The sequence below is a fragment of the Tachypleus tridentatus genome, chromosome 9 (genome assembly GCF_004210375.1).
Source record: "Tachypleus tridentatus isolate NWPU-2018 chromosome 9, ASM421037v1, whole genome shotgun sequence".
NCBI lineage: Eukaryota > Metazoa > Arthropoda > Merostomata > Xiphosura > Limulidae > Tachypleus > Tachypleus tridentatus.
Window position 1 is genome coordinate 125,751,405 of NC_134833.1, and position 27,704 is coordinate 125,779,108.

At 32.7% G+C, this 27,704-nt stretch overlaps 1 protein-coding gene across 1 annotated transcript in view; it reads right to left on the reverse strand.

Moving 5' to 3' along the window:
• Positions 1 to 1,711: 1,711 nt before the first annotated feature.
• The window catches only part of LOC143226296 (carboxylic ester hydrolase-like), a 47,815-nt gene continuing 21,822 nt past the window's right edge, over positions 1,712 to 27,704 (reverse strand). The window contains exons 4-10 of the mRNA XM_076457080.1: positions 20,311 to 20,496; positions 16,583 to 16,776; positions 13,181 to 13,325; positions 11,019 to 11,191; positions 10,301 to 10,457; positions 9,387 to 9,519; positions 1,712 to 4,912 (exon numbers count right to left, since the gene is read on the reverse strand). Coding sequence (XP_076313195.1) covers positions 4,486 to 4,912; positions 9,387 to 9,519; positions 10,301 to 10,457; positions 11,019 to 11,191; positions 13,181 to 13,325; positions 16,583 to 16,776; positions 20,311 to 20,496 — 1,415 coding nt within the window. The 3' untranslated portion in view covers positions 1,712 to 4,485. The remainder of the gene's footprint in view (positions 4,913 to 9,386; positions 9,520 to 10,300; positions 10,458 to 11,018; positions 11,192 to 13,180; positions 13,326 to 16,582; positions 16,777 to 20,310; positions 20,497 to 27,704) is intronic.

Sequence of the window (27,704 nt, forward strand, 5' to 3'; positions counted from 1 at the left end):
CTGCAATTGTATAAGCTTCACCTGCTTTTGCAATACGGTAACTAACGTGATATGAAGCAATAATAGCACATTTGTTGTCCTGATTGACAAAAGAAAGAAATTTAGCTTTCCTTGCATTTAATTGCAAACACTTTCTTTTGAAATACTCAGAAGTTAGATTTTTTAATTAGGAGTGTTTGGTTTCTAGATGTCGTTTTAACTTTGCTGGATGCAAACTACTGTTACTCAACACTGTTCCACATTCAATACACAATCCATTAGGTCCATCTTCATTACCTGTCCATGTAAAACCATACTCAATAAAACTTTCATCATACTTTTTTCTTTCTTGTTTCGGTACTTCTTGCATCAACCTGCGTTGAAGTGCTTGCACACGACGATAATGCCGATTAATTTGTATTAGGCGTAGATTTAAGAGGATTTTTACTCCTATCAGATTTATTACTGATATTCAGCCACTTATCCATTATAATGGTGATAACCAATCACCAATTTGCCCCCCAGTGGCTCAGCGGTATGTCTGCGGACTTACAACACTAAAAACCGGGTTTCGATACCCGTGGTGGGCAGAGCACAGATAGCCCATTGTGTAGCTTTGTGCTTAATTTAAAACAACAACAACAATCATCAATTTGTCTAAAAACGTATTGTTTTATCTTCGGCACTTCAAAAATATTTTAATGGACACAAATTAGCTTCTTAATAAAAACTCGTTTAAGCACTTGAGTTTTATCACCATAGAATGACATGCTGACCTAAGATCAGTGTTAACATAACGAAATAAGAAATAAAGATTTGTGGAAAAAAGCTAGGCCGCTAGAGTAATATATTTTTCTGAAGGAAAAGTATGACCTATTATTTTTATATTTTTAACACAAATTTTTAAGCCTAATAACAAAATATTAAGCCAGATCTGACGTGCGTCTAAATCTCGAACAAAATGAAACGTGACGTCATTGAGCTCATTGAAACAAAGCTTTTCTAACTAAACTACAACGAATCTAACCTAATCTAATAATAACCAATTATATTTTTTAATAAATATAATTATAATTCATATAAATATACTTTGAAATTGAAACAATTGATACTGCATCTAATTGCATCACAATTTGTATAAGTTTCAGCTATGACGTCATGTTTCATTTTGTTTCTTTTCATTTCGCCGCTAATCCAGTCCTGGCTTTTAAAAGACAGTTGGCATCACTACCCAATGTTGACCAATGTTTCATACGAAAATTACTAGGCTATTTTGCATCTCCAATGACGCATGGAATCTTAAGATAGTTCCATGTCTACTGACAACCAGTGATGCTACTGTTGAAGTTAATTGAGATGGTATTAACACTTTTACCGCGAGAACTTCCCATAAGCTAAATAAAATCGCCTTGCGTTACACAGAATAAAATATTAAAAGCCCAATACCCGATAAACGTGTTATATTAAGGATATATTTTACTTTTTTATACAGCGTATTATGATTCAATTCTATAGTTTTAGGAAAAAATATTAACATTATAAAATTTCCTATGACAGAGCCCAATGGCTCCACGGAGCATAGTTTGAAAAACCATGGTGTAGTGTAATGTTTATGAAATAGGTGTTCCTGTAAGATAAATAGTTTGGAACATTGGTATTTTACTTATAAATTAGCTGGCTCTTTAGAACCTTTTTCGATGATATTTTATAGAAAAAACACACAGTTAAAAATAGTTTTGAATTTTCTTTATTTGCAAAAATCTAAAATTTGATCAACCTATTTATTGTGCTTGTTTTGACATTACTTCCTGTTTCACTAAACTACCATTTATTACAGTTAACGTGTGATTAAGTTTTTCAAAATACTGAAAATGTAGAAAGATTGACTAAACCAGATTTTATTTGGTTACAAAATAATTCTGTTTTGTTATTAACAATGAATTATATAATAAAATGCATTGAGTTTCAATGGGGCCGAAATCGGACACGTATTTGGCCAATCTTTTTTTTTATATAAATAAAAGAGTAAATGTGGCTGGAAAGCTATCCAGGATAATTCAGAATAATTTTATATGGAATATATACAGAAGATAAATTTGTGGTTTTTAATGAACAAACCCAAACAAAATCATCTAAATAAACAATATACCAGTATTCAATTCACCTTTGAAAAACAAAGTAATTCACAATTATAGCTTTTTTAAATATATAGTCACTAAGTATGATAGATCCTTTCAAGTTGACTATTTTCACAATAATATGTTTTGCTGGGTTATGTTCATTTTTTTAAGAACAATTTTGCTCATATTCTCAGCAAAGCAGGAAAAATAGCTGTCTCAGATATTTTTAAAAGAAAGATAATAAACAGAGGATTATTTTTACAAAAATGAATTTCCATTTCATTTTATTTGATATTGTGTTTAGTATGATTTTGAAGGAAGTCGTCAGCCCCATTCACCTCGTACAAAGCATTCTACAATTGCCTGTAGCCTTTGCGCTACTGTATCTATCTTTGTGTATATATTTGGTAAAAAATAAAAGTAATCTAGAGAATTTACAATATTTATACTTGTAACTGTCGGTACTTTACGAAACTCCATAATTACAGAACTAAGATGCTTTTACCGGCGAACTGGCGAAACCGTTGTCGTTAATAAATTAAATTATTGTGAAACGTACAATCGCTTTTGCTTTGTGTTTTTACTCAATTCTAAATAAAGAGAACTTACCCAAAAAAGTAATGTGAGAATAAGTTTTAAACCCAGGAAATAATTCAGAATTTATGTTACATCAAAGAAAGCATCCCGTTATTCAAACGTTTCTACGTCGTCTGTAAATATCCATATCCTCTCTGTAAAATATGTTATATTAGTTCAGCTATTGAAACATTTGAAAAAATTGTCAACGTGCTGTATCTATACAGGAGTTCGCATGGAACTGTGGTATTCCTCTTCATAGCAACTAGTTTTTAGTCAGAGGTTCAGCTGATTGTGAGAAGATGACTGAGGTAAAAAAAGCTTTCTTCATTAAAGCTTTAAGATCAAGCTTAATTTAAACAAAACTTCAGTTCCATTAGGACTGAAAACTTGAGTAACAAGTGCTTCGATTGTATCGCGAGAAATTCACGTGCTCAGCAAGCTAATAAAACCAATGCTTAACCTGATTTAAACCAGTGCTACCTGATTACCAAAATCTGAGTGGATCTGATTTAACGTGATAAAACTTCAACTAAAAGATATATTTGACCATCTTTCACTGTAACTATAGTCCTGATTTTTTAAAGCTTGCTTTATCATGTTACATGCTAAGATGTGAAAGTAAGTAGGAAAATAAATATGGCATTAGGCCACATCGGCCCAAGTAATTGATGAATGGAGAAAATCGAGTGACTTGTTTTAGTATAATCATTTACTGGCCAGGTCGAACGATGGCTTGCATCCATGGATAAATTAATGGTGCTTTGAATAAAATAAACAAAAACTGTGTAAATAAAAAGTTCTTAAATGAGCTGTTCAGCAACTTTTTGTTTTATTGAGAGGATGCGATAAAGTTTTGAAATTTCTTTTAATTATTGGATGTTTAGTAAGTTTGAAGCTAAATAATATTCTCTTAACTCTCTGTAAAAAATTAACGTGTGGTACAGAATTTATTTTCTCGTCAATAATATGAGTTATTCCAGCTCTTCAGTTTCATAAATATTTCTGAGGTTAGAAGTCAAAATTACGAATACGAAAATAAAAAAGAGCTTGGATTTACATTACTAGAACTCATCTTTAAAACTGTGTACCTTACAAATCTCATTTTAATAATACATTAGTGACATTTCCCCCAAAAGACTACAAGTCAAGTTTATAACCATGAAATCAAAATAAGCAGAATCAATTACCTACGTAACATTATTCCAAACACTGCATTTTGACTTCTAAGTTTGATTGAACATATGTCACCAGGTTACAAATTTTAAACACTTATGCAACTTACAAATTTTAAAATTTTTTATAAGTTCCAGTTTTAAATTTATTTTCCTTGTTTCTAATATTTATTTGACCGTTATTGACATCAATAACATACTTTACCTAAGTTACTTTTATGAAAACCTGAAGGCTTGTTTCATTCCAGTAATTTCCATCTGCCTGTGTTTAAGATTCTTTGTACAGTTGGCGTATGATAATACCCAGGTCGTAATTTTTGACCAATTCCTTTCTTCTTCGGTAATTTTAATAGTTGTTTTGGTATTGTATTACTTTTATTTCATTTGCAATTTAGGAATTCTTTTCTGAAATTATGCAAATTAGAAAACACATACACACATATATTTAAAATCTTGCACGAACACCAACTGCCACCAACCGAAGTTTCAACGTATTACCTTCACGTGTAATCTTTGTTTAAAAACAACAATAACTGTGCAATAGCTATAGGAATTTTGTAATTGACAAAACAAAATAAAGTGATTGTGTAATTTTATCTAAGTTAGCTTGATATTTGATAAAGTGTTTTAAACCTTCATATATCAAAATGTTTTGGCACATCTAAATGTTCTTTTTCGTGTTTCGACTGTGATATGTCTTGAAATGATGACGAGATTAGAGTAAAGGCTCTCCATATTCTTCTCTTCCTATTTATAACAACAACTCCTATTAGTGCAACACTCATTATGAACAATATGAGAACCATAGCTACCATACCCCAAGTTGCTGTCTTGTACTCACTGTTAACCAAGGATAGTTCCTCTAAGTTTTTTTCAAAGTTCCTAATTGTTGACATCATGGATTGTAGCAAGTCAGGAATCAGTACGTTCCAAAAATCAGAATGGTGTCGTCGATATTCAAAACGTAAAGTGTAGTAAGGGGAAACATTTCTGAAATGGTAATAAGCATGTTTGTTTGTAACATAGGGCTCCCATTTAGGAAATGTTCCAAATCCAGGATCTCTGGAATTACACGAGGAATAAAAAATTAGTAAACATGTACATTTACAGAAAAAAAATCCATAGAATGAAAAATAAATTTTGGAATGAAAACCCATGGTTGTATTCTTTATTTGAGGCTCATGAAAAATGTCATAAGATATACCCTTGTAGTTCTTGCGTCCTTTCGGGGTAAGTAATTACTATATAACAAAACTTCATGTGTTGGAGAATAGAGAATAAAAAACATATCTTAGGCATGACATGTCAGGTGGTTAGTGTTTGATTTTGGTTTGTTTTGAATTCCGCGCAAATTTACAAGAGGGCTATCTGCGCTAGCCGTCTCTAATTTAGTAGTAAAAGACTAAAGGGAAGGCAGCTAGTTATCATCACACACCTTCAAATTTTGGGCTACTATTTTACCAGCAAATAGCGGGGTTGACCGTAATATTATAACGTCTCTACAGGTGAAACATAGCTTAGCTGATCAGTCACTTTACATAGGCTTATACCCGCCCCTTTAAGCCACTTCCCTTTGAAATAATTTTTAGGAAAGTAATATTAAAAGTAATTGCTATATGTTGCTTTTATTGTGAACTAAGATTTTAATGGGTTAAGAACAAACGAATTTGAAACATGATAGACAAAAATTATTTTAACGAAAGCGATTATTTTCTTGAGTTTTAGATAATTTTTAATTGTTGTTTATTTAGACGAAAAAGAGTTTTGTAATCAAAGTGACTCAGTTACCTATTCTAAGAAACTAATAATAATGAAACCTTTCGAAAATCAATTTGACAAGATACAAGTAATTCGAGCTATTTCCGCTTGGTGAGCTTTCCTGTGTCACCAGTCTTATCTTTTTTGCTATTAATTGATAAGATAAGGATTTAACTCAAATTTTATTGGCTAAATATGTTGAGTTATTATATCAATATAAGGATACTATATTACTTCAAAATTATTCTTCCATTAAACAAGAAGGAAATCTCAGCAACCATGACACTTGAAAATCTTTCAGGCTGGATTAGAGTAACGTAATATATGAGGCCTTTTTTTTTCATTTTATTAGCTATATTTTTGTGCGCCAGAAATACCAACTGTGAATCGTGCGTATGCATGATTTGATTTTATTATTCATCAACATCTCTACCAGCTTAACTTCAAATTGAAATTCTTTTCGACAGGATTAGAAAAAAATTAATTTACAAGACCTTGAACAAGACCAAATAAATCAATCGAAAGAGTTTGACCTCCTGAGTCCAAAACTCTAATTATATTTTAAATCCATCAAGATATGATGGAGTTATGAGATAAAAGTCTGTACTTGAAAAAAAAAAACATAGAGCCGTTTTATGAGCCTCTATGCCGCGGCTAAAAATCAATAACTAGATAATTTAAGTATCTTATAACTAACATTTCTGTACTTATTGACTTCCTGGCTTTAGTTGGCCATTAGCAAATACAAACTGTAGAGCTCATTGATCATCCATTGTAGATATCAATATATTTAGCCAATAAAATCTGAGGTAAATCAATTTTGTTTGTTTTGAATTTCGCGCAAAGTTACACGAGGGATATCTGCGTTAGTCGTCCCTAACTTAGTTGTGTATGACTAGATGAAAAGCAATCAGTCATTACCACTCACTTACAGCTCTTGGGCTACTCTTTTACCAACGAATAGTGGGATTGACCGAAACTTTACAATGCAGCCACGGCTGAATGGGTGAGCATGCTTGGTGTTGCAAGATTCGAACCCGCGACCCACAGATTACAAGTCGAGTGACTTAACCACCTGGTCATGCCGGGCCAGGTGAATCGCTATCGAAGTGTTAATAGTAAAAGAGATAAGATTGATGTCGCAGAAAAGCTTGCCAACCGAAATGACAGCTTGAATCAATTGTTTTTATCTAATTAATTCTCGAAAGGTTTCTTTTTTTTGTACTTTAGAATATGTAACTGGGTAACTTTGATTACAAAACTCTTTTTCTAAATAAACAACAATTAAAAATTATCTTAAACCCGAGAAAATAATCACTTTTGTTAAAATAATTTTTATCTATCATGTTTCAAATTCGTTTATTCTTAACCCATTAAAATCTTAATTCACAATAACAGCAATATATTGTCATTACTTTGAGAAGGTATACCTCCACTACTGCGCCTCAAATAATTTTCAAACATAAGTCATCAAACTAACTCACCACAAACATCTTTGATTTATAAGAGTATTTTACAACATAGTATTTCCAAAAGGTGTTCATTAAAAGAGATTACTTAAAAAAAAACAATATGGTGTAAAAACAACTCGAGCAATTAAATTTCGTACTCGAGCAATTAAAGTACTTAACTAAATTTTGTAGTGTGTAAAAAACTTCTACATCACCAACCAAAGAAATTTTTATCAGCCAGTAAATAATATATCGCATCTGAGCTCCCAACTACTGGTAAATTGAGTAACGCTTTTTTTTTAATAGGAAAAAATCTCATAACTAATGAGAAAAATAGTTGAAGTTAGTAGTTTCCAATCATTAGTCACTATTTATTTTGAATTTCGCGCAAAGCTACTCGAGGGCTATCTGCGCTAGCCGTCCATAATTTAACAGTGTAAGACTAGAGGGAAGGCAGCTAGTTATCACCACCCACCACCAACTCTTGGGCTACTCTTTTACCAACGAATAGTGGGATTTACCGTCACATTATAACGCCCCCACGGCTGAAAGGGCGAGCATGTTTGGTGCGACGGGGATTCGAACCCGCGACCCTCGGATTATGAGTCAAACGCCTTAACACATTTGGCCATGCCGGGCCTCCAACCATTGGTAAATTAAGATTACTTTGCAGATAGATTATCTATTTCACTACAAAGTAAATTTTCTTTGCAATTGAGTGAGCAAATTATTTGTTGCTGACTTCGTGTGCTCTTTATAAACATTGCGTTAAGTTATATCCAACTGGATAAAATACTTTGAGAGAAATTAGAAAATAATTTCCAAGCAGCGGCAAAAATAAGTTCTACTAGTTTTATTTTATTATTCGTTTTGTGATGAAAATAAACTATTTTAATTTTTGTAGTCGAAATAACACTTCACACGAACAAGTTAAATTATCTGTTTATCATAATCTCACTTCAAATTCCAATCGTGCATGAGAAAGATTTCGTTCCCACTTGTTCATTAGGAAATAGTTTAGTCCAGTAATTCCTGGTTCGGTATGGCCAAGCGCGGTAAGGCATGCGACTCGTAATCCGAGGGTCGCGGGTTCGCATCCCCGTCGCACCAAACATGCTCGCCTTTTCAGCCGTGGGGGTGTTATAATGTGACGGTAAATCCCACTATTCGTTGGTAAAAGAGTAGCCCAAGAGTTGGTGGTGGGTGGTGATAACTAGCTGCCTTCCCTCTGGTCTTACATTGCTAAATTGGGGATGGCTAGCACAGATAGCCCTCGAGTAGATTTGTGCGAAATTCAAAAAAACAAACAAACAAAAACAAAACCAATAATTCCTATTAGAAAGACCACAAAAGTAAACAAATTATCAAAGAAAAAGTTAAAATTATGAGACAGAATTGCAGTTCCACTCATTACAAAATTCAGAATGTTTACAGAAAATTTTACATAATGTTCAGATGAAAAAGAGAATTATGATTTAATGTTCTGTTCCTAGCTAAACAGATGTGGTAAAGCATTTATGTCATGTTTAACACCTTTTTAATTACCTTATAATATACGAAGATATTCATAAAACTCGGTGATTGCGTAAAACCTCATACACAGGGGTAACCTGTAACCACAAAGTGTGGAGCGTGATTTCTTTAGAAATGAGACGACGGAAACAAAGGGCATTATGATTTACAATTCGGCACACTAAAAATAGCCCACGCCCGCCCCAATCATTTTTTTTACCGCTACGTATTTTTGGAATAGTTATTATCTTAATAAATGGTAAATTATACTTTATTAGTTAGTAGTGAAACAATAACATTGTGTTACACTGTTCAATTTACTCTTTTTTTATTTTATGATTTCAAAAATAATATTGCTGAGCCTTACTTGTAATAACCGAGCAATTTTATTCAGTAACAAATAGCCAATGTTGGTAATAAAGGTAAAAAATACAACAAAAGGAAAAAACAGTGGAAAAAAGTCAATTTGGAAAAATTTAAAGAAAATTCCATAAACAAGTAAAAAATAAAATAACTCCTATATTTCATGGATTAGAAAACTGTTTTAATAACAGCTTAGTTATTTCTATGAACACGGTTTACATGGTTGAAATAGCTAGTTTAGGCTTAGCTATTATTGATACTGTGTTGATTTTTACTTCTTTCTGTAATTTTCATTTAGTTTTTTATCTTTGTCTTTTTTACGATTAATTTTTCCATTGTCTTTTATTTTTTATTTCGTTGTCTTTTTTTGCCCTGTCTTTGTTGTCTAGATTCACAAGCAGAAGAAAAAGTGTTGTTTCCAGTAATATAGTCAATAAAAGCATATGACTTACCCTCTCTCTGCAAAGTTATGTATAATTTGAATCCACTTTTTTAAATGGCTGTATTCGTCTGGCGCAACTGATTTTGGGACGTTACTGTCGTATGAGGTGTTATAGAGTAGAAAATTGCCAAAGTGAGGAAATCCTTGAAATAAATCATAATTTTTTTTAATTTCAAAGTTTATCTAAGCAAAATTAAACGACCTTCTTCCATTATTTACGTTTTTTTACACTATTACTTTTCCTTTAAACACATCATTCTTAAAATTTGCTATTGTTTTATGGGATTAGGAAAAAGACAAGTCGGTGAGTAATTGAGGTTCTTGAACAATATGTTAGTGTTTGTTAAACCTTTGATCTAAATTAAAAATGCAATTTGTCTCGTGGGGATTGTATTTTGTAGAAGAAGCAACAAGTCGTGCATTTAACTGTGTTCTAATAATAAAAAACAAAAAATCCAAATTTATCACCGCATTAAGTCTACCTATATAAATAAAGCATACTAAAACACTTAGTACTCTGAAACTTTCATTTAGTGTAAAATAACGAATTTCACATTATTTGAAAATTTATTTTAGATCTCTACTTTGCTTATGAAAATTTATAAAATTTGTGTTATTAAAAAAACTAAAACAATAAATGCGCTTTCAAGTGTCAATACTACTACATGTTAAATATATACTTTCTATAGCTGAGAACTGGTTGATTTTAATACATAAAGTGCGATCGTTTTTCGTATTAGAGAAGATACACCTTGGAGATAATTTGGGGTGGGGACTAATTACTTTAAGTAAACCGTTCAGATCATTTATTCCACACTTCAAAATATTGTTAGTATCATTGTTTAAAATTTTAATAAGCAGTTGTATAACTAAATGTATATTTTAACGTTTTCTTAGTTTTTGTTTGAGTGAGTTCTCGCTTACCATAGTTTCGAATGCTCTCTCCTGCTTCTCGACTCAAAAAAGCTTTTGAACATCGAGGTAAAGAGTCAGAGACAAACATCCACGTGGGATTTCCTACACCAGAGTGTAGATTCACAGCCATGTTACTAGGAGCGTTATACAGAAAGTCTGACAGCATCTGTAAAACATGTAAAAAACATAAATCAGTATTGCTAGAAAACACGGATAACACTGAAAAAGTAGTTCTGCGACTCTGATTATTTCACGCTTCTCTTAATGAGAGATACGTTTGTGTATTTATAGGAATATTTTAAAAAAGTAAAATAAATTACAGAAGATAAAAAGTTGTTAGAAATGTTAAAAATTAATATTTAATTAATTAATTAATATTTAAGATGTTTTTCCAAAGAACTAAAGCAAAATCCTTAACACTAAAATATATTTTAATTATCAAAATGTTATTATGCATGTGAGTTTTATCTTTATGTTCAGTCCAACTAGTATTCAATTGTATTTATTGTAATTGTATTTTACATATGTAACTTACTGCGTGTATTGTTATTTAGTAAACAGTATCATACACAATATTATTTATCCTATAATATTGTGTATGACACTGCTTATTATATTCTACCAAATATATTATTTCTAAACAATGGTTTAATTCAACAAAGAAACTACTCTCAATTGAAATCAAATATCTGAAAATATTTTTAATGAGATTAATTGACTTGCTTACGTCTATAAGTCTTGTGGAAGATTTAATGTTTTCCAAATCAATATCTTGGAAGTAGTGGTACTTAACAGCTGTGATAACATTACTCAGGTCATCGTGAGATTGAAAGTAAGGCCGTAGAAAATATTCTAGGATGTCATCAGAGGAGTTAATATGCTCTAGTTTTGTGTTCAGTGCTTGAAAGAAAAAACAGTATTGCTCATGTTCAGGAACAGGTGAAAATGTAATCAGTGTTTGAGTAAAAAAACTGTATTTTTTATTTCAATATTGTGTAATGATTAGAATAGACAAGTTCAAGAACAAAAAATACCGCAAATACTAGACGAGAACCGAAACAATCGATCTTTCACCCCACCTTACCCTTTAAAAAAGTAAATTTAAATTTCTTAATAATGTGTTATTTATGGCAAGGCAACACTAACTGTAGCCTAAGAGCCTGGCCTACTAAATCAAATAGGATTTTCCGTTATCTATAATTTGACTAATATATATATACTAAAACACTGGAATGTCAGACTTTTTTTCCTTTTATAATTAATTTCTTTTACAAGTTTCGTGACTTCAAATGTCACCTTTCAGGAAATAGTGATATTGCGAATCTATTGCAAAAAAACATAGAAATTCTGCTTTTTTCAATTAAACATAAGTAATTTAAATTAAATGCATATACTGTCCAAATGTACAAACCTATAATACAGTGCACGTAAAAATTAAATATATTACAATATTCAACAATAAATACAATTTATAAATGTACTTTCCTTTGTAAATTATTTTTAATTAAAATTGTATTATAATAGAAATACAATTTATTTATTCTATAAGTTCATACTTTAATTACTTTTTCGCTTCTGTAAGTGTTAGTAACTGTTTTCACAATTCCTACCTATAAAATATTAAGTATTACTGACTATAGAACAAGTTATTGTGATATGTATTACGGAAACACATTATACACCACACAGTTTTTGAAGAAAATTGCTAGACAACGTACCAAAGTGATGCTAAGATGTCTTTATAGGTCTTTATTAAGTATCACTGACTATAGAATATGTACGATAACCATCTTTTTCACAGAACCACCTGAGAGATTATTCCCCCTTTTATGATTAAAGCGATTTGTGGTTCCGAAACGCTGAAACAGGTGTCCAGTATATACTTACTTGAGGCACAGAGAAGAAAGTTAGATGTTATACGAAATACTTCAAGGAAACATTAGGCTGACTATTAGTAAAATACACAAACAAACACAAGACAAATGCTGTTATATGTATTACGGAAACGCAATATACAGCACACAGTTTCTGAAGAAAAGTGCTAAACAACATACCAAAGTGATGCTAAAATGTCTTTGTAGGTAAATGAATTATGAAATAGATGAAAGGCGCTGTAGATGTACATTAATGCAAGGTTTGCTCTAATTGTCTCATTTTATCATCAGATAGGTTGCAATGAAATGTTATTATCAGTAAAAACCAACTAAAGTAAAATGGCACTATTGGAAGCAACGAACTGAAGCACAATTGTAGCCTCTTTGTTAACCTGAAGATGACCCAGGAAGGTTGAAACGTTGTTCTCTGCTTATCAACAAAAGTGTTAATACCCATACCAACTGTTCTGAGATAAATTTTTATTTCAAGTAGGTTTCTCGTCTTCAGGAAAATTGTAAGCTCATCACAGAGGGTGTAAAAGGCCAACAGTATGAAATGAAGCTACATTTAGAAGCTTAAAAAACAAGCTACTTTTACACACACATATATTTGTATATATATATATTCACCTTTTGTGTACTTATTTGAAATATTATTCGTGTATTTTAAATGCACAGATAAGCCATTGCAAGACTTGGTTATCTTCTCTGCTAGTATATCAAAATATTGTTTCCAAAGAGTTGAATAATACACAATCTTCCACTTAAACCTTCTTTTCACAAAATATCTAATATTATATGAAATATACTTTCTGATATACACAATAAGTATGGAAGAGCAATCCAAAGAATTTAACGTTAAGAGTAAATCGACTTGTAAAGCTTCAAAAAATACAACCAAAAGAAATATGCATTTTCTTTCTTGTTCATCAGATATAATGTGTCATATTGTATAATTGCATAGATTTTTACTTAGTAACTACTTTATTAAACATGTCTGTAATTCTTTACTCACCGTAGAAATCTAAAGATGCTTCTCTTTCTGTGATCCCAGCAAGTAAAGGTACATTTTGAGCCAGATCTTTGGAGTACATTTGGTACGGATGTTCTGTTAACATTGCCCCTGTCAAGTTCTTTTCAATAACTGGCAGAAACATCGACTAACCAGGTAAAGATATTATAATTTTACTTAATAGCCGGAATTTAAGAATGTTTCTAGTTTTGTTTTACCTTAGTTATACTTTTGACAATTTTTTTCTCAGTTTTTCGTAATAAATAATTTAGCCATTTAGAACTATCGTTTACTCTAAAAAGAAACACGAATAATAATTTGGTTAACAGATGGTTTAAATCAATGCATATGAGCCTTTTAGCAAGCTTAGGAATATAAAATTACAGCTGTTACAACAATGAATAAAAGAGGCCATATTTCCCATAGTTTCTCTTTGCCTTTTCTCTCTAACACCTTACACACAATTTACGAAAAGTGTGTAGAAAGAAATAAAGGCATAAATTTGCAATCACCATAAAAAAACATACTTAAAATAATGATAATGTTTTAAGTTAGAATGAGGAATCACCTAGGACTAAACACATCAGAGGAATATAACCTGATAGATTTTTAAGCTTTCATATTTAATTGAGATTCATGAAGTATATTAACTGCAGTACTTTTAACATTTTAAAAAAGTACGTTTATAAAAAAGATTCTCAGGAATATTTTTAGTCAAAACTTGAGTAGCAAGTCAAATCTATCCCTCAAAATTCGCCGTTTAATTTATTCTAATTTTTTTATTGTTTGAGATTAAGGTGTCCATGCTTGTAATTGTGTTGGAGGTTATTTTCTTTAAATATCTAAAATAAATAATTGGTTGTTGTGAAGCGTGAAGATTTAAATTGATCTATCTGTGTTTTGCTCACCGCAGGTATCAAAGCCAGTTTTTCGTCGTTATACGCTCTAAGACTTACTGCTGAGCAGAGAAAGTCACTGAGAAAATAAATAAAAGACTGTACATTTTCAAATCGATTTTTCTTTATCTCTATAAAGTTCTCAGAAAATTATGAAATATTCTGAGTAGCACTTCCATGAAAATATAACAAAGTATAACAAATAAATACTTAAAAACATGATATTTTCACACTGGAGTTTTTAAAAAAGTCTGTTGACATGAAAAGTTCCCCACTTCAAAACATTGCACCAAAACGATGTAGTATCACGATGAAGGATAAGTATAATGACGTAAGTACAAGGCTTATTAAAATAGTTTCACTCAACTAACTTTCACATGACTTGTAAAATATTTACTCTTACATATTTATTTTAATATCTACGTTTGTTTCAGTTTTATGCATGTGACATATATTGTTGGATGTATATTGCAGAAGACCCGCCTGTTTTCTAAATTTCTAGAAGATTCTCGAGAGTAAGAATCAACAATGTGTTTTATGAAAACACTAAGGTACCTTTGAATACAGTTGGCGGTGGGTGGTGACGACTAGCTGCCTTCCCTCTAGTCTTACACTGCTAAATTAGGGACGGCTAGCACAGATAGCCCTCGAGTAGCTTTGTGCGAAATTCCCAAACAAACAAACAAAAAAAAAACCTTTGAATATTGTTGAACTTTCGAGAATCTCACCTTAAAGTATATAAATCGACGCGCCGAGAGAGAGTAACAGAATATTGTTAGTTTGCTACAGGGCCTGGCATGGCCAAGCGCGTAAGGCGTGTGACTCGTAATCCGAGGGTCGCGGGTTCGCGCCCGCGTCGCGCTAAACATGCTCGCCCTCCCAGCCGTGGGGGTGTATAATGTGACGGTCAACCCCACTATTCGTTGGTAAAAGAGTAGCCTAAGAGTTGGCGGTGGGTGGTGATGACTAGTTGCCTTCCCTCTAGGCTTACACTGCTAAATTAGGGACGGCTAGCACAGATAGCCCTCGAGTAGCTTTGTGCGAAATTCGAAAACAAACAAACTTTATAGCGTGAAGTTTTCACGCTGGTGAAGCAAGGTTATAATAAATTTCATTTCGTTTATTTTTTTTATAAATATTTGTGTCTTAAAAAGAAGATTACTGTGCGAAATTCCAAAACAAACAAACAAACTAAAGTTTGCTACAGTAAATATACTACAAGCCTCGGAAGCTATAATTGATATAGACGCTTATTAATCTAAAAACTCAAGAATTTGACCAGAAACATTTATAAATTTCAAACATTACGAACCGTTCAATTTCTGAGAATTAACTTCGGACATTAATACTTCTACGAAGCCATCACATAACTTCAACAGAAAAAAACTCAGGTGTGAAGAACAGAACAAGCTAGCATTGCCGTCAAGTGAAGTGTTTCTGTCTATCAACATAAAAGTAACTTGCACCTGGTCGACGTGAATCGTTGATAAAATATTCTAGCCCAGATAGAAGACTGAATATTGTTTTTGAGTTTGTAATATTTTTGTATATAAATAATTATTTGTAGTAACTGTAATAACAGTTATTATAAATTATATGTTTTTTATGTTAAAATATATTTGTGTTAAGAAAGAAAATTGTTTGTATCAGTCTTGTTGACAAATATCATAAATTTGATAGATATTAACATTTCTGGTTATTTGAAATAGTGATACGTAACGTACGTAACATAATAAATTGGAGACTCATCCTAAATAAATTGTAATACGTAACAGACACAGGAGAATTAACTACTAAAAATACTTTAACTTAAATTCTCAACACTCATATAATAGAAGATCAGATGATGTGTGTTAGCTGAAGACTTGTTGAAAGGAGTGTCAAACAACAACTTGTCTTTTTTTAATTAACTAAAATAAAAAAACCAGTCATGCTAAATACTTTATAAAGTAGCACCCAAGCACACAAAAAGATTAAACTATACTGAGAAAAGTTTAGAGAAAAAAAAGTAGATTGAAAAAAAAATTGTCATCTACCTTTACAAAACATTTTTTTGTTTATGGCTATAAGATTCATGCTCTATTTCACCAAAACGTCCATATAGATCATTATTTTTTGTTACTTTGTTGCACCCCCAGAATGTCAGAAGTCTTCTATCTGTTCAAACTGTGACACAGGGTACTCAGTATTCATTGGGAGAAAAAACTTGGTATCTTTCTTGAAACATTTCAAATTATTAGTCGTTTCTAAACTAAATTTGGACCTAAATTTTCGACTGTTACTTTTCTGAGCTTCTAGCCCCCCGCTAGTACAGCGGTATGTCTCCGGATTTACAACGCTAAAATCAGGGGTTCGATTCCCCTCGGTGGAGGGGATCGAAGATATCCCTTTGTGGCTTTGCTATAAGACAAACACACACTGAGCTTCTACGTCTAATTACACACCAGATAAACAACTTTTGCACAACAATAACTTGGATTTAATTTTCAAAACTTGAAGATTGTCTTACATTTGGAGACTTTGCTTGAATCTCCAGTAAAGCATCGACACTTTTATGGCGAAGGCAGTGAAGAAGACTAGAAGAAGGAAAAGGCTGACATCCTAGACTGAATGCAGTATTCTGTGCATGTTGTCGTGGATTACTTGTTACAGCCCAAGGTGCGAATCCTGTGCCACTGGCTAAGATAGCTCTGGTAAAGTAACCTGTCAGTAGTATTAATTAAAATATAATCCACAATTTAGATTAACAACATTTATTTAAGTTGATAATACACTGAATCTGTTGTAAACACAGCTTATCATAACTCAACTAAAACGAGATACAGATATGAATGTTATATTTAGCTATCACGGAATTTAGTGGAAGATAACTTACAACATATAAACAAAATAAATAATATGAAACTATTGATCAACATTAACAGATCGAGTGAATAATAATTCAAGTCCAAATAAAATATTTTCTTGCAAATTGACGTCTTTATTAGCACAGTTGTTCTATAAAAAAAAACAAAAAAAAACACACTAATAACTCCGTTGGTAAAGTTCAAAATGAAGTATACAAAATATAATTAATAGAAAAACCTTTGACAAAAATTTAGAATTAGAATTTTACGTATAGAACAACAAGAATGGAGAGGTTTTAATTATATATTGCTGTATGCTACTCAGAAAATTTCAGTGGAAAAATTATTTGAATTTTATTCACTGGTCGAAATAGGATTAATAACAAACTAACTATTTTAATCCACAAGAAGTAAACAAGATGTCTCGTAATTATAATTTATATGGTTCTTTATTTAAATTGGACATGTCACTTTAATTAAACCAACATTTCTGTCATTAAATATCACTAAAAAAAACTGCATTTGACAATATTTGCTGACCAGCCACTAACGTGCTCATAAAATGATGTTCAGGTTAAAAGTCCCAGTTTTATGTATAATTTCATGAATATCTGAGCCACAGAGTTGGGAAATCCTTGATAAACTCTGAGATGGTTTTTAAAATCATTAATATATATACATATATACACAATTGAATTTTACTTGTGGACATCTTATATGGCCGACTGAAAAATACCTCTAAGAAGGTACAAGTAATATAAACTAATGTATTTCTTTTGTCTTAACAATTCTCAAGATTAGTTACTAAAACTACAAAATAGTCTATTGTTTATGGTAATGATGGCAATTGTATAACTAATACACATTATAACGATTATTGAATAACTAACACACATTTTAAGAGATACTAGATCACTAACACAGCTTATAAGGGATATTGGATAACTCACACGGGTTATAAGAGATACTGAATAACCAACACGTGTTATAAGTAATACTGGATAACCAACACGACTTATAATGGATATTGGATAAATAACATGAGTTATAATGGATAACCAACACGGATAAATTGTTCTTGATAATAAACACTAGTTATTACCCCGCGTCTTCCAGGCCGAAAGTTACGTTACTTAAAGGTCTAAACGTTTCGATACTAGACAATATTCCAAGACCCTCTATATGACCCAGAATTAAATATATAAGTTACTTAGTATTAAATAATAAATAAATAAACAAGAACAGGTCAACGTAAATATGGTACGGTAATAACGGCATTCTCTTTAGCTCTTCAGGCTTAGAATAACGTTATTATTCCAGTGGTAATAAAAGGTATACATTTTCAAAGGTGGATTTAATAAGCATATAGCTAACAAAAAACGAGTAGTCGAGAAGATATACGTACCGTAAGTCACTAAACAATCCACGAAACATCTTAGTGGCCAGGCATGGCCAGGTGTGTTAAGGCGTTCGACTCGTAATCTGAGGATCGCGGGCTCGAGTCACAGTCGCACCAAACATGCTCGTTCTTTCAGCCGTAGGAGTGTTGTATGTTACGATCAATCCCACTATTCGTTGGTAAAAGAGTAGCCTAAGAGTTGGCAGTGGGTGGTTATGACTAGCTGCCTTCCCTCTAATCTTACATGGTAAATTAGGGACAGCTAGCGCAGATAGCCATCGTGTAGATTTGCGCGAAATTCAAAAACAAACAAACGCAACATCTTGGTGAGATTGGTAGAAATGCTGCGATCTTATTCTTATGTTTATCTTTTTTTTTCAAAACTTAGCTAATCAAAATGGGGGTGCGTCTTCGACTCCGAGAAATACGGTAATTTTTCATCCTAAAGTAATAAAACCGTAAACTGAAAAGAACTTGTCTAAATGAGGACGTTATTTGAGTAAACACTGTCTGCGTACACTCAATGTATATATTCATTGTGGTAAGAAGTTACTAATAACAATACCGCACATACTTGAATTATCAATACCAGCAGAAATGCAAATACCCGCCGCTCTCCTGACAGGTATGACTGCTAGTTCCTACAAAAGGCTATTAGGTTGGTGGCCTTTTTTAGGAATTGTCTGACAATTTTCTACAACAATTTACTCATACTTGACATTCAATAATGTTTAAGGATTTTATTGAAATTTTAGTTTAAAAATGAACTGTCATCATATCATTACATCGGAAAGTAGATTTTATTGAAGTATTTCTTTGTAAACAGTCAATAAAAGTGCCTTTTTTTTTCGGTAACACTCACGAGATTTCACTAAAGAAAAACAAATGTTTAAACGTTATTTTATTGTATGGTATTTGAAATTTACTCTTATTTGTAGTTTTTATTGGTTAAGTCCGAAACATGTCAATTTTGCGGATGTTTCAACTATTTTATTTATTTCTCAGCTATAATATACTGTCTATTTATCAAACTATTACCAAGTTATGACTGCCGATGATCGATGCTATAGTTTCCGAGATCCCTGCTATGGACGTATACATAGGAAGTTTCATTATAATAAGATTCTTTTTAAGGTTAAAAAAATTATCCTAAAAACATCATTCAGAATAATAATTAGATAACTTAAAAAGAATCTCACCGTCATAGGTTTTGGTGCTAGTTTGTTTGTTTTTGTTTATTGCTTTACAATGAGTATCTAGGTATATAAAAAAGTCAAATCCAAAGAAGAAAAAATTCTTAAAAGTTTATTAGATCAGTATCAGAAGTTTGAGGTTCAACGTTATCTGGAAATATATGTATTGTTACTCAATAAAAAAAAAAAACATTATAAAACTCGACAAAATAATTTGTTTGTTTTGGAATTTCGCACAAAGCTACTCGAGGGCTATCTGTGCTAGCCGTCCCTAATTTAGCAGTGTAAGACTAGAGGGAAGGCAGCTAGTCATCACCACCCACCGCCAACTCTTGGGCTACTCTTTTACCAATGAATAGTGGGATTGACCGTCACATTATAACACCCCCACGGCTGGGAGGGCGAGCATGTTTGGCGCGACTCGGGCGCGAACCCGCGATCCTCAGATTACGAAGAGCACGCCTTAACGCGCTAGGCCATGCCAGGCCCTCGACAAAATAAAGGCTAAAAGGGTAAAATAATTCGTGTTACATTGAAAGTTTGTTTTTCATATATATAAAAATGAGATACTGCAGTGGTTCTAGAATTTATTTATTTGTCGGTACCTTCCTCCCAAAACAAAAGCCAAAAATATTACCGTAACTTATTTGTTTGTTTTGAATTTCGCGCAAAGCCACACGAGGGCTATCTGTAACTAAAATTAACCTTGAGTAAGAATAACGTAATACGAAAAATCAAATTTAAATTACAGTGGCGGTTCAGTTTTATTACGTGTTTACTCGTAAACAAAACTAGTTACCTCTTGAGGATCCTGAAACTATGTGAAAAGTAACGGACGCACTCCCTGCATCGTGGCCGAAAACTGTGATTTTTGCTGGGTCTCCCCCAAAGAAATGGATGTTTTCTTTAACCCATTTCAATGCCATCCTTTGATCTTTGAGGCCAAAGTTACCAGGAGCCTCTTCGTCATCAGTACTTAGAAAACCTGTAGAAATAGAAACCTTGATTAAATTCCGCTACACCAGGTTAGTCTCGTTCACATCATAATAGTTTTTGTTCACTCAATCTAATAATATAAATAGCATATCAACTACTATGTCTGTCGCATTCCAGCCAACCTGATTAGTTCTAGTATTGACGAAAGGCCTAATCGGTGCTAAATACAGACGACAATATTTAAGTAAGTTATACGTTTTCCTTTAACTTTACACATAAATTCTTATAATATCTGTGAAGATAAACATCAGGATATACATTAACTCGAGGAAAGATTACCACAAATTCATCTTCTAACTTTTTAAGGAAGTAAAAAATGGCGATACGATGAGATAATAAATGCTTCGTAAAAAGAGGTATTAGTTTAAGTAGCAAATCGACAAAAAAAATTTTTTATCAAAAATAGCTGTGATAACATCAGTTACGTTTCATTTGAATAAATGATTAGTGATTTTTTTTTCATTAAATTTTAGTTAATTATTACTAAAAATAAATTTAAAGTGTCTAGTTAGACGTGTAACTGGGAAAGAAGCAAGTGTTCAAGGATTTGTTTTTGATATAAATAACTTTACATACATGTATGTATGTGTGTTATATGCGTCTCACTAAAATTTGTAATTACCGAAAACATTAATATCAAGCATAGTATAATTGCTACTTTACTTAAAATATGTACAAACATAATTAATAGCCTCTATTGATTATAAATGTACTCACAGTCAATAGACGAGAATCGTCGTTTGCCTTTACTAATAAATCCTCGTGTATAAACGTAGTTGATAGACGAGAATTACTACGCTAGTTCATATTAATATACACATACACACATAAATACAGCTAATGCACGAGGATCACCAATGTTAACCTATAATAATATACATACACACACATAAATATAACTAACGGACCAGGATCACCGTGTTAGCCTGTATTAATATACAAACACACACATAAATACAGCTAATGGACGAGGATCACCGTGTTAGCCTGTTTTTATACACATACACACACATAAATACAGCTAATGGACGAGGATCACCGTGTTAGCCTCTACTAATATGCAGAAACATACATATAATTAATATATGAGAATAATTATGCTCTAAAAAGAGCACATTTTTGTATACTATAAAAACACTGAACTTTTGAGAGCACTTGAAAAAAAATCATAATTTTTTAAGATGACACAGAAGAAACCTTTATTTATAGTGATATTTTCTTATAGAAAGCAGTTTTCAACCATTTATAGATAACCACTTTTCTTGTTTAAGTGAAAATCACTTAAGCCAACATAATGGAATTGTTAATAAATTAATGATTTTTTGTGTTCCATAATCACAACGATTTTAGTTGATTACTTGCAATTTTTTATTTCAGAATTCAAAAAAATCACAAAGATCATTTGAAAATCTAACTTTCACAATGGCCAAATCCATGAAGCTAATTTTCCTTGTTAATCCTCAGAAAATTTTAGTAGACTAGATGAAGTTCTTTTTTTATATTTTAATAAGAAAAGCTGGACCAACTCAAAATCTTAGCAAATGAGAAATCTTCAAGAGGTAGTTAGGATTCATTGAAACTCTCAAATTTGTTCAGCCTAAAATTACTCTTAAACAATTTGAAAGCATATTTAAAACTGGATAGTATAATAAGCTATTCCATTCTCTGCTTGCTATGTGATAGTAGTTTCCTAAAATGCCCACCGCCAGTCGAACCCCAACTTTGACGTATAAGTCCTCAATCTTACCACTGGGCCATGGGAGAATTCTCTAAAGAACAACATCCTTGTGGATAAGGAGGGGCGTAATAAAATCTAGCTTTTCCCAGATTTCGGGCGTTTTATTTTATTTAGCTTATTACTACTAGTAATAAGAAGCTTCTCTTATCGAAAAGGAAGAAACTCTCAATTGTGGTAAAGATAGAAAATAATTTTGTTGATCTAGATATAGCTTGTTTTTATCGTTTAAAGAAGTCTAAACCAAATCAACAACGGAACCTCTTCTAATCATTGATGCTTTAAACACTGTCTAATCGTTATTTACCAGATGATAAGTCTCCTTAAGTTCAGGTCCAACCTTACTGCAAAAGATTAACCTAGTCGAATATTAAGCTATTCCTAGTATGTTTGTCACATACTTTGAAATTTGATTTTCTGTTGTCTTAAAATTATTCTACAGACTGGAAGCCAATCCTTTACTTTAATGGGAGTATTGAAGACAAAATTTATCTTTTCGAATTAAACACAAAGCTGCACAAGGGACTACCTGTGTTCTGCTTACAACCAGCAGCGAAACCTGATTTCTAGCAATTGGAGTCCGCAGACATGCAGCTGTGCCACTGAAGACTTAGGATAAAACAAAAATATCTTTAATAATACACTCTTAGCGTACCATTGCTGAATACTGTTATCAAGTTACACTCAAAAGGTTGTTCTGTGTGATGTTTTGACCTTGTTTGTTATTTTTCTTATGTTTTTAATGTGTGCAATGTCTTTCCTTTGGTTCTTATTGGTAAGTATGTTTATAACATGAACATTCATGTAATATTTCTTGATTGTGTCTTTTTTTATGGAAATTTCTGTAGAATTTGAGATCTGTATTACCAGAAATGGACTTTTTTTCTCCACTTCTAAGTCAAAACAAATAAAACCGTCGTTTTGTGAAAGTACTTAGTATCAATCTGAAACTTTCAGTGAACGTGCAACAATTACACTCACATAAGAATATTTAACTTAATAACATGTGTGGTCCCCACGTGCTGCAACAATGTCCGCTAGACGGTGTGGTATACTCTCAACTAACGTTACGAGTCTTTGATTTGGAATTCTGTTCCACTATTCAGTCAGTGCTTGGCGTGACTGCTGTAGGTTTGTAGTGGGATCGTTCCTATTCTTGACTGCACGGCCAAGTTCATCCCAGAGATGCTCTGTCCGGTTGATATCTAAGCTTACAGGTGGTTGCTCAAGGACCAACACACCACGTTGTTGCAAGAAATTTTGCTCATTGCGAGCATTATGAGCCGGTGCATTGTCCTCCTGCAGCCAAACATTGTCCTGGAAAATATTTTGGCCAAACAGCAGTAAGTGGTTATCCAGGATATCCTGATACACAGCACCAGTGACGTTTTGATCCAGAATGATCAACTTGCTGACAGCTACAGAACAGAATACACCCCAGACGTGCACTGAACCTCTGCCTCGTGCGACGTTGGGTTGAACATTCAGCTGTTCTCCAAGAGGCCTGCGCACTCGTATCCATCCGTCGGTGTGGTAGAGCAGAAATCTGGATTCGTCAGCAAAAACTACGATTCCAGTGTGCGATCGTCAGATTACCGTAAAGCTGAGCCCACTGCAACCTGTTGTTGTCTAGCTGTCAGTTTAGGTTTCGTGGCCATCCGTCTCGCCTGTGTCCAGCTTGCACCAACCGTCGATAAACCGTCTGGCGTGGCATCCGGATCAGTTGTTGTGCACGAAACTCTGAAACAATCGTCCTGAAGGACATCGTACGGTTTCGACGAGCAATGGTGAGGGTGCGGCGGTCATCGCGTGCTGTAGTGGCACGTGGACGGCCCGTAGGTCTGCTGGGACTTACACTTCCGGTTGTAGCTCTACTTCTGAGAAATCTGTTGACGAACTGCCTGGATATACCAAGTTGTCTTGCAATATCGCCTTGTTTCAACCCAGCGTTGTCATAGGCAACCATCTGATTTTTCAAATCTACGTTAGTAGGACTTGGAATAATGTCTAAAATATTTACAAAGTTGAAAATTCCTCGCCAACAGGAAGGGTACAAAAGGAACACCAAAATCCCTGGCTTTTACACCTCACCCTCGGCACTGGGTTTGGGACAAGTCTTAGAACACTCCCATGTTCAAGGAATTAAACTAACACAAAATAAACTCGCGTAATGCAGAGTAGTAAAAAAATAAAACCTGAAAGTTTAAGAGCAATACACAAAGTGAATTTACTTTTAAAATGATTATAAATGACCAAAAATCACATTTTTCGAACATGTAACAACCTTTTTGAGCAAGAGTGTACATGTGTAAGGTTCACCTTTTACAGTTTTATCTCTTCCATGGGCAAACCAAATATTATCTCAAAAGAATAACAAAGAACGAAGAAAGCTAGAAAAAAATGTTAGAGACATCCTTGACCTCATTATGTGAAATATTTACATATTAGAAAAGCTAAAAAGTAGAGTGTGTGTGTGTGTTTTTCGTATAGCAAAGCCACAAAGGGCTATCTGCTCAGCCCACTGAGGGGAATCTAAAAAGTAGAAATAATACTACATTAAAATAAAAAGGTAAACACTGCATGATATGTCCACATGCCACAACGTTGTGACTTTAACTAATGAAAACCCACAAACAGTGTAGTTTCCTCTTTTGAAATTTCTCTTGAAAATCTGAGTTTTCACTGGATTCTGTGATCCAAATTTTCTACACGTTACTTGATGACCTTGACAATTTTAAAGTTTTCAACTTACGATACAAACTACTTCAAAACAGTTTTTATTGTTTTGTCGAATGTACAGGTTTACAAAATTGAGAAAACGTACGCCCAACTTATCTCAAGCAACGTCGTTTGGATACATTTTGATATGTTTACCGAAACAGTGGTGAAAAAAAATTACATCAGTGTGACGGATATTATGTGTTTAAAGTGTTTTGTTAATGGACAAATAACAAATAAGAGATAATGTTTAATTCCGCACGACTATAGTACCAGTAAAACCATCAAACATCACATTTAAGGTACCTCTGCCATTCTTTTGTTGTGATATTTAGAGATGCAAGTTTGTCAAGTTTTACATTTATTTTAAACTATATTAAAGTCATGTTTTGAACGTTTAATATCGTGACTGTTTCGAAACAATTGAGAGTATTGTTGATTAATTTTAGCAAATGTCACTTCATAGTTAAATATATTTGTTTCGCACGTGAAGTTCAATTGATAAGAAAACATAAACTGTGGAAGCAATAAAATCTGTCTTAATTACTTAAATAACTAAAAAACAGACATAATAGTTAAGAACACTCTAAACTCCATAATTTTTTTATTGTTATAAAACCAACATGTGACACTATAGCCATCCTAGGAAAACAAGCAAAAAATACTCATCTGATAGCATAGATACATACATATGGCTAAAGTTAATTTAACACCACAGTTGAAAGACAACGTTCCATTCAGAACCCGAAAAGGGTACGTTTGAACGAAAGTTTCATGTACAAAAAGTAGTACTTCTATACTTCGGGAACGGAATGAGTTCAGTAAACTTTATTTTGATGTTACCGTCGTTAACTGCGAAGGTAATTCCAATACTGGAAGTTGACTTATTAACATCTATTGACCAACTGTAAACATAATTATAGGAAACGACATACAACTAAATAAAAACATCTAAGTGGCTCTACATGTCCAAACTGTATAATAATTTTCAACTATAAATGAGGGCGTGCTCAGTATTAGATGTTATCCTTGTCAATAAATTCTGCTAAGGTAACTACAACTACAACAGCTATTTGATTCCCCATTGCTAAGAAAGTTGGTTTATAAATGTAAAATATGTCTATCTTATTCTTTGCTTTAGAATAAGTTTAAAAATGTGCTTAATAACTGAAGAAACTCACTCGCTAAATGTGTTTGATATACGTCTGAGTCAGTAGCTTATTGTGTTTCATTTGTTTGACTCACTACCTTAATGTGTTTGGTTTTTGACCAATGAAGGTACTTCGAATATCTTCCATTACCTCACACTGTATACCAAAGTCGATTGTCAAAATTTAATTAGTTCGTTTTTTTTAAAACCGAAACAGCATGTAACGTATCCAGAAACCTTAACTGTCATCATATGTGACATTACGCTGAGAATGTGCAAATCTCATTTTTACTGACAAATAAACAACTTCAGTTACCAATCCAAAAATCCTAGTCAAAGGATCATCAGGATATGATTAGTTATTTACATTAGCAACGACAGAAGTTCAGATCTTCGTAGCTTACAAAATGTTGTTTTGAGATTTGTTAATATTTTATCGTTGTCATTAGACCTTTAACATGAAAAAACGATAACAGCTTGTGTTGCCTGTTGCGTAAAAAAAATCATAATTAAGTGAAAAAATGGCCTTATTTTTTATATATTGATTGGTTCATCCCTGTGTAACGAGTAGAAATTTATTATATTACAGTAGTTGAGATGAGCGAAGGTTTAACTGTTGTTTCCCAAAATAAAGGCTTTTAAGCAGTAATTTCAGTGTGCTGTAAGTTGTTAGTTACCTGAACTAGCACTTGTTTTAATGAGACATGATTAAGGTCAGGTAAAAATTAATTAACTAAGAAATTCAAGAGTCAAACAAAATAAACTTGAATACTCAACTTGTGAATGAATTTTTAGTTTGTTTTAATTTGTCTTTATAACGTAAGGGTATTAAGTCTCATACAATAATTAATAAATGTATGTGTCTGTGTTTGGAATTTCGCACAAAGATACTCGAGGGCTATCTGTGCTAGCGTCCCTAATTTAGCAGTGTAAGACTAGAGGGAAGGCAGCTAGTCATCACCACCCACCGCCAACTCTTGGGCTACTCTTTTACCAACGAATAGTGGGATTGACTGTCACATAATAACGCCCCCACGGCTGGGAGGGCGAGCATGTTTGGCGCGACTCGGGCGCGAACCCGCGACCCTCAGATTACGAAGCGCACGCCTTAACGCGCTAGGCCATGCCAGGTCCAATAATTAATACAATTAAGATATATACAATAAATGTAAAGAAGATGTGTGTGATTTAATGTAAGATAGAACTCTATTGATGATTATCAAATTAAAACAACAAAGTTTCATATGTGTATCATCTTTTACAATATGCCATTGTTTCTTCGCAGATATCTTGATCCTTGTAATATATAACATGGCTAGATTGAAAGTTTTTTAAAACTCCTATAACATTTAATTTATGTTCTGTTTTAACCAACCAACAAGTCTCTACTTCTTCTGACTGTATATTATTTTTACAATAAATTGTAAACTGTTTTAATTGGATATAAACCATTACAAATGTTTTCCTCAGTTTTGGAGATCGGGTTACCGATCTAATGGTATAAGAGTTCAAAACATGATGCCACTAAAAACACAGATGTGGATTTATCATAAATGACAGCTGATTCAGAGAGCTAGACTAACCCTTATATTGA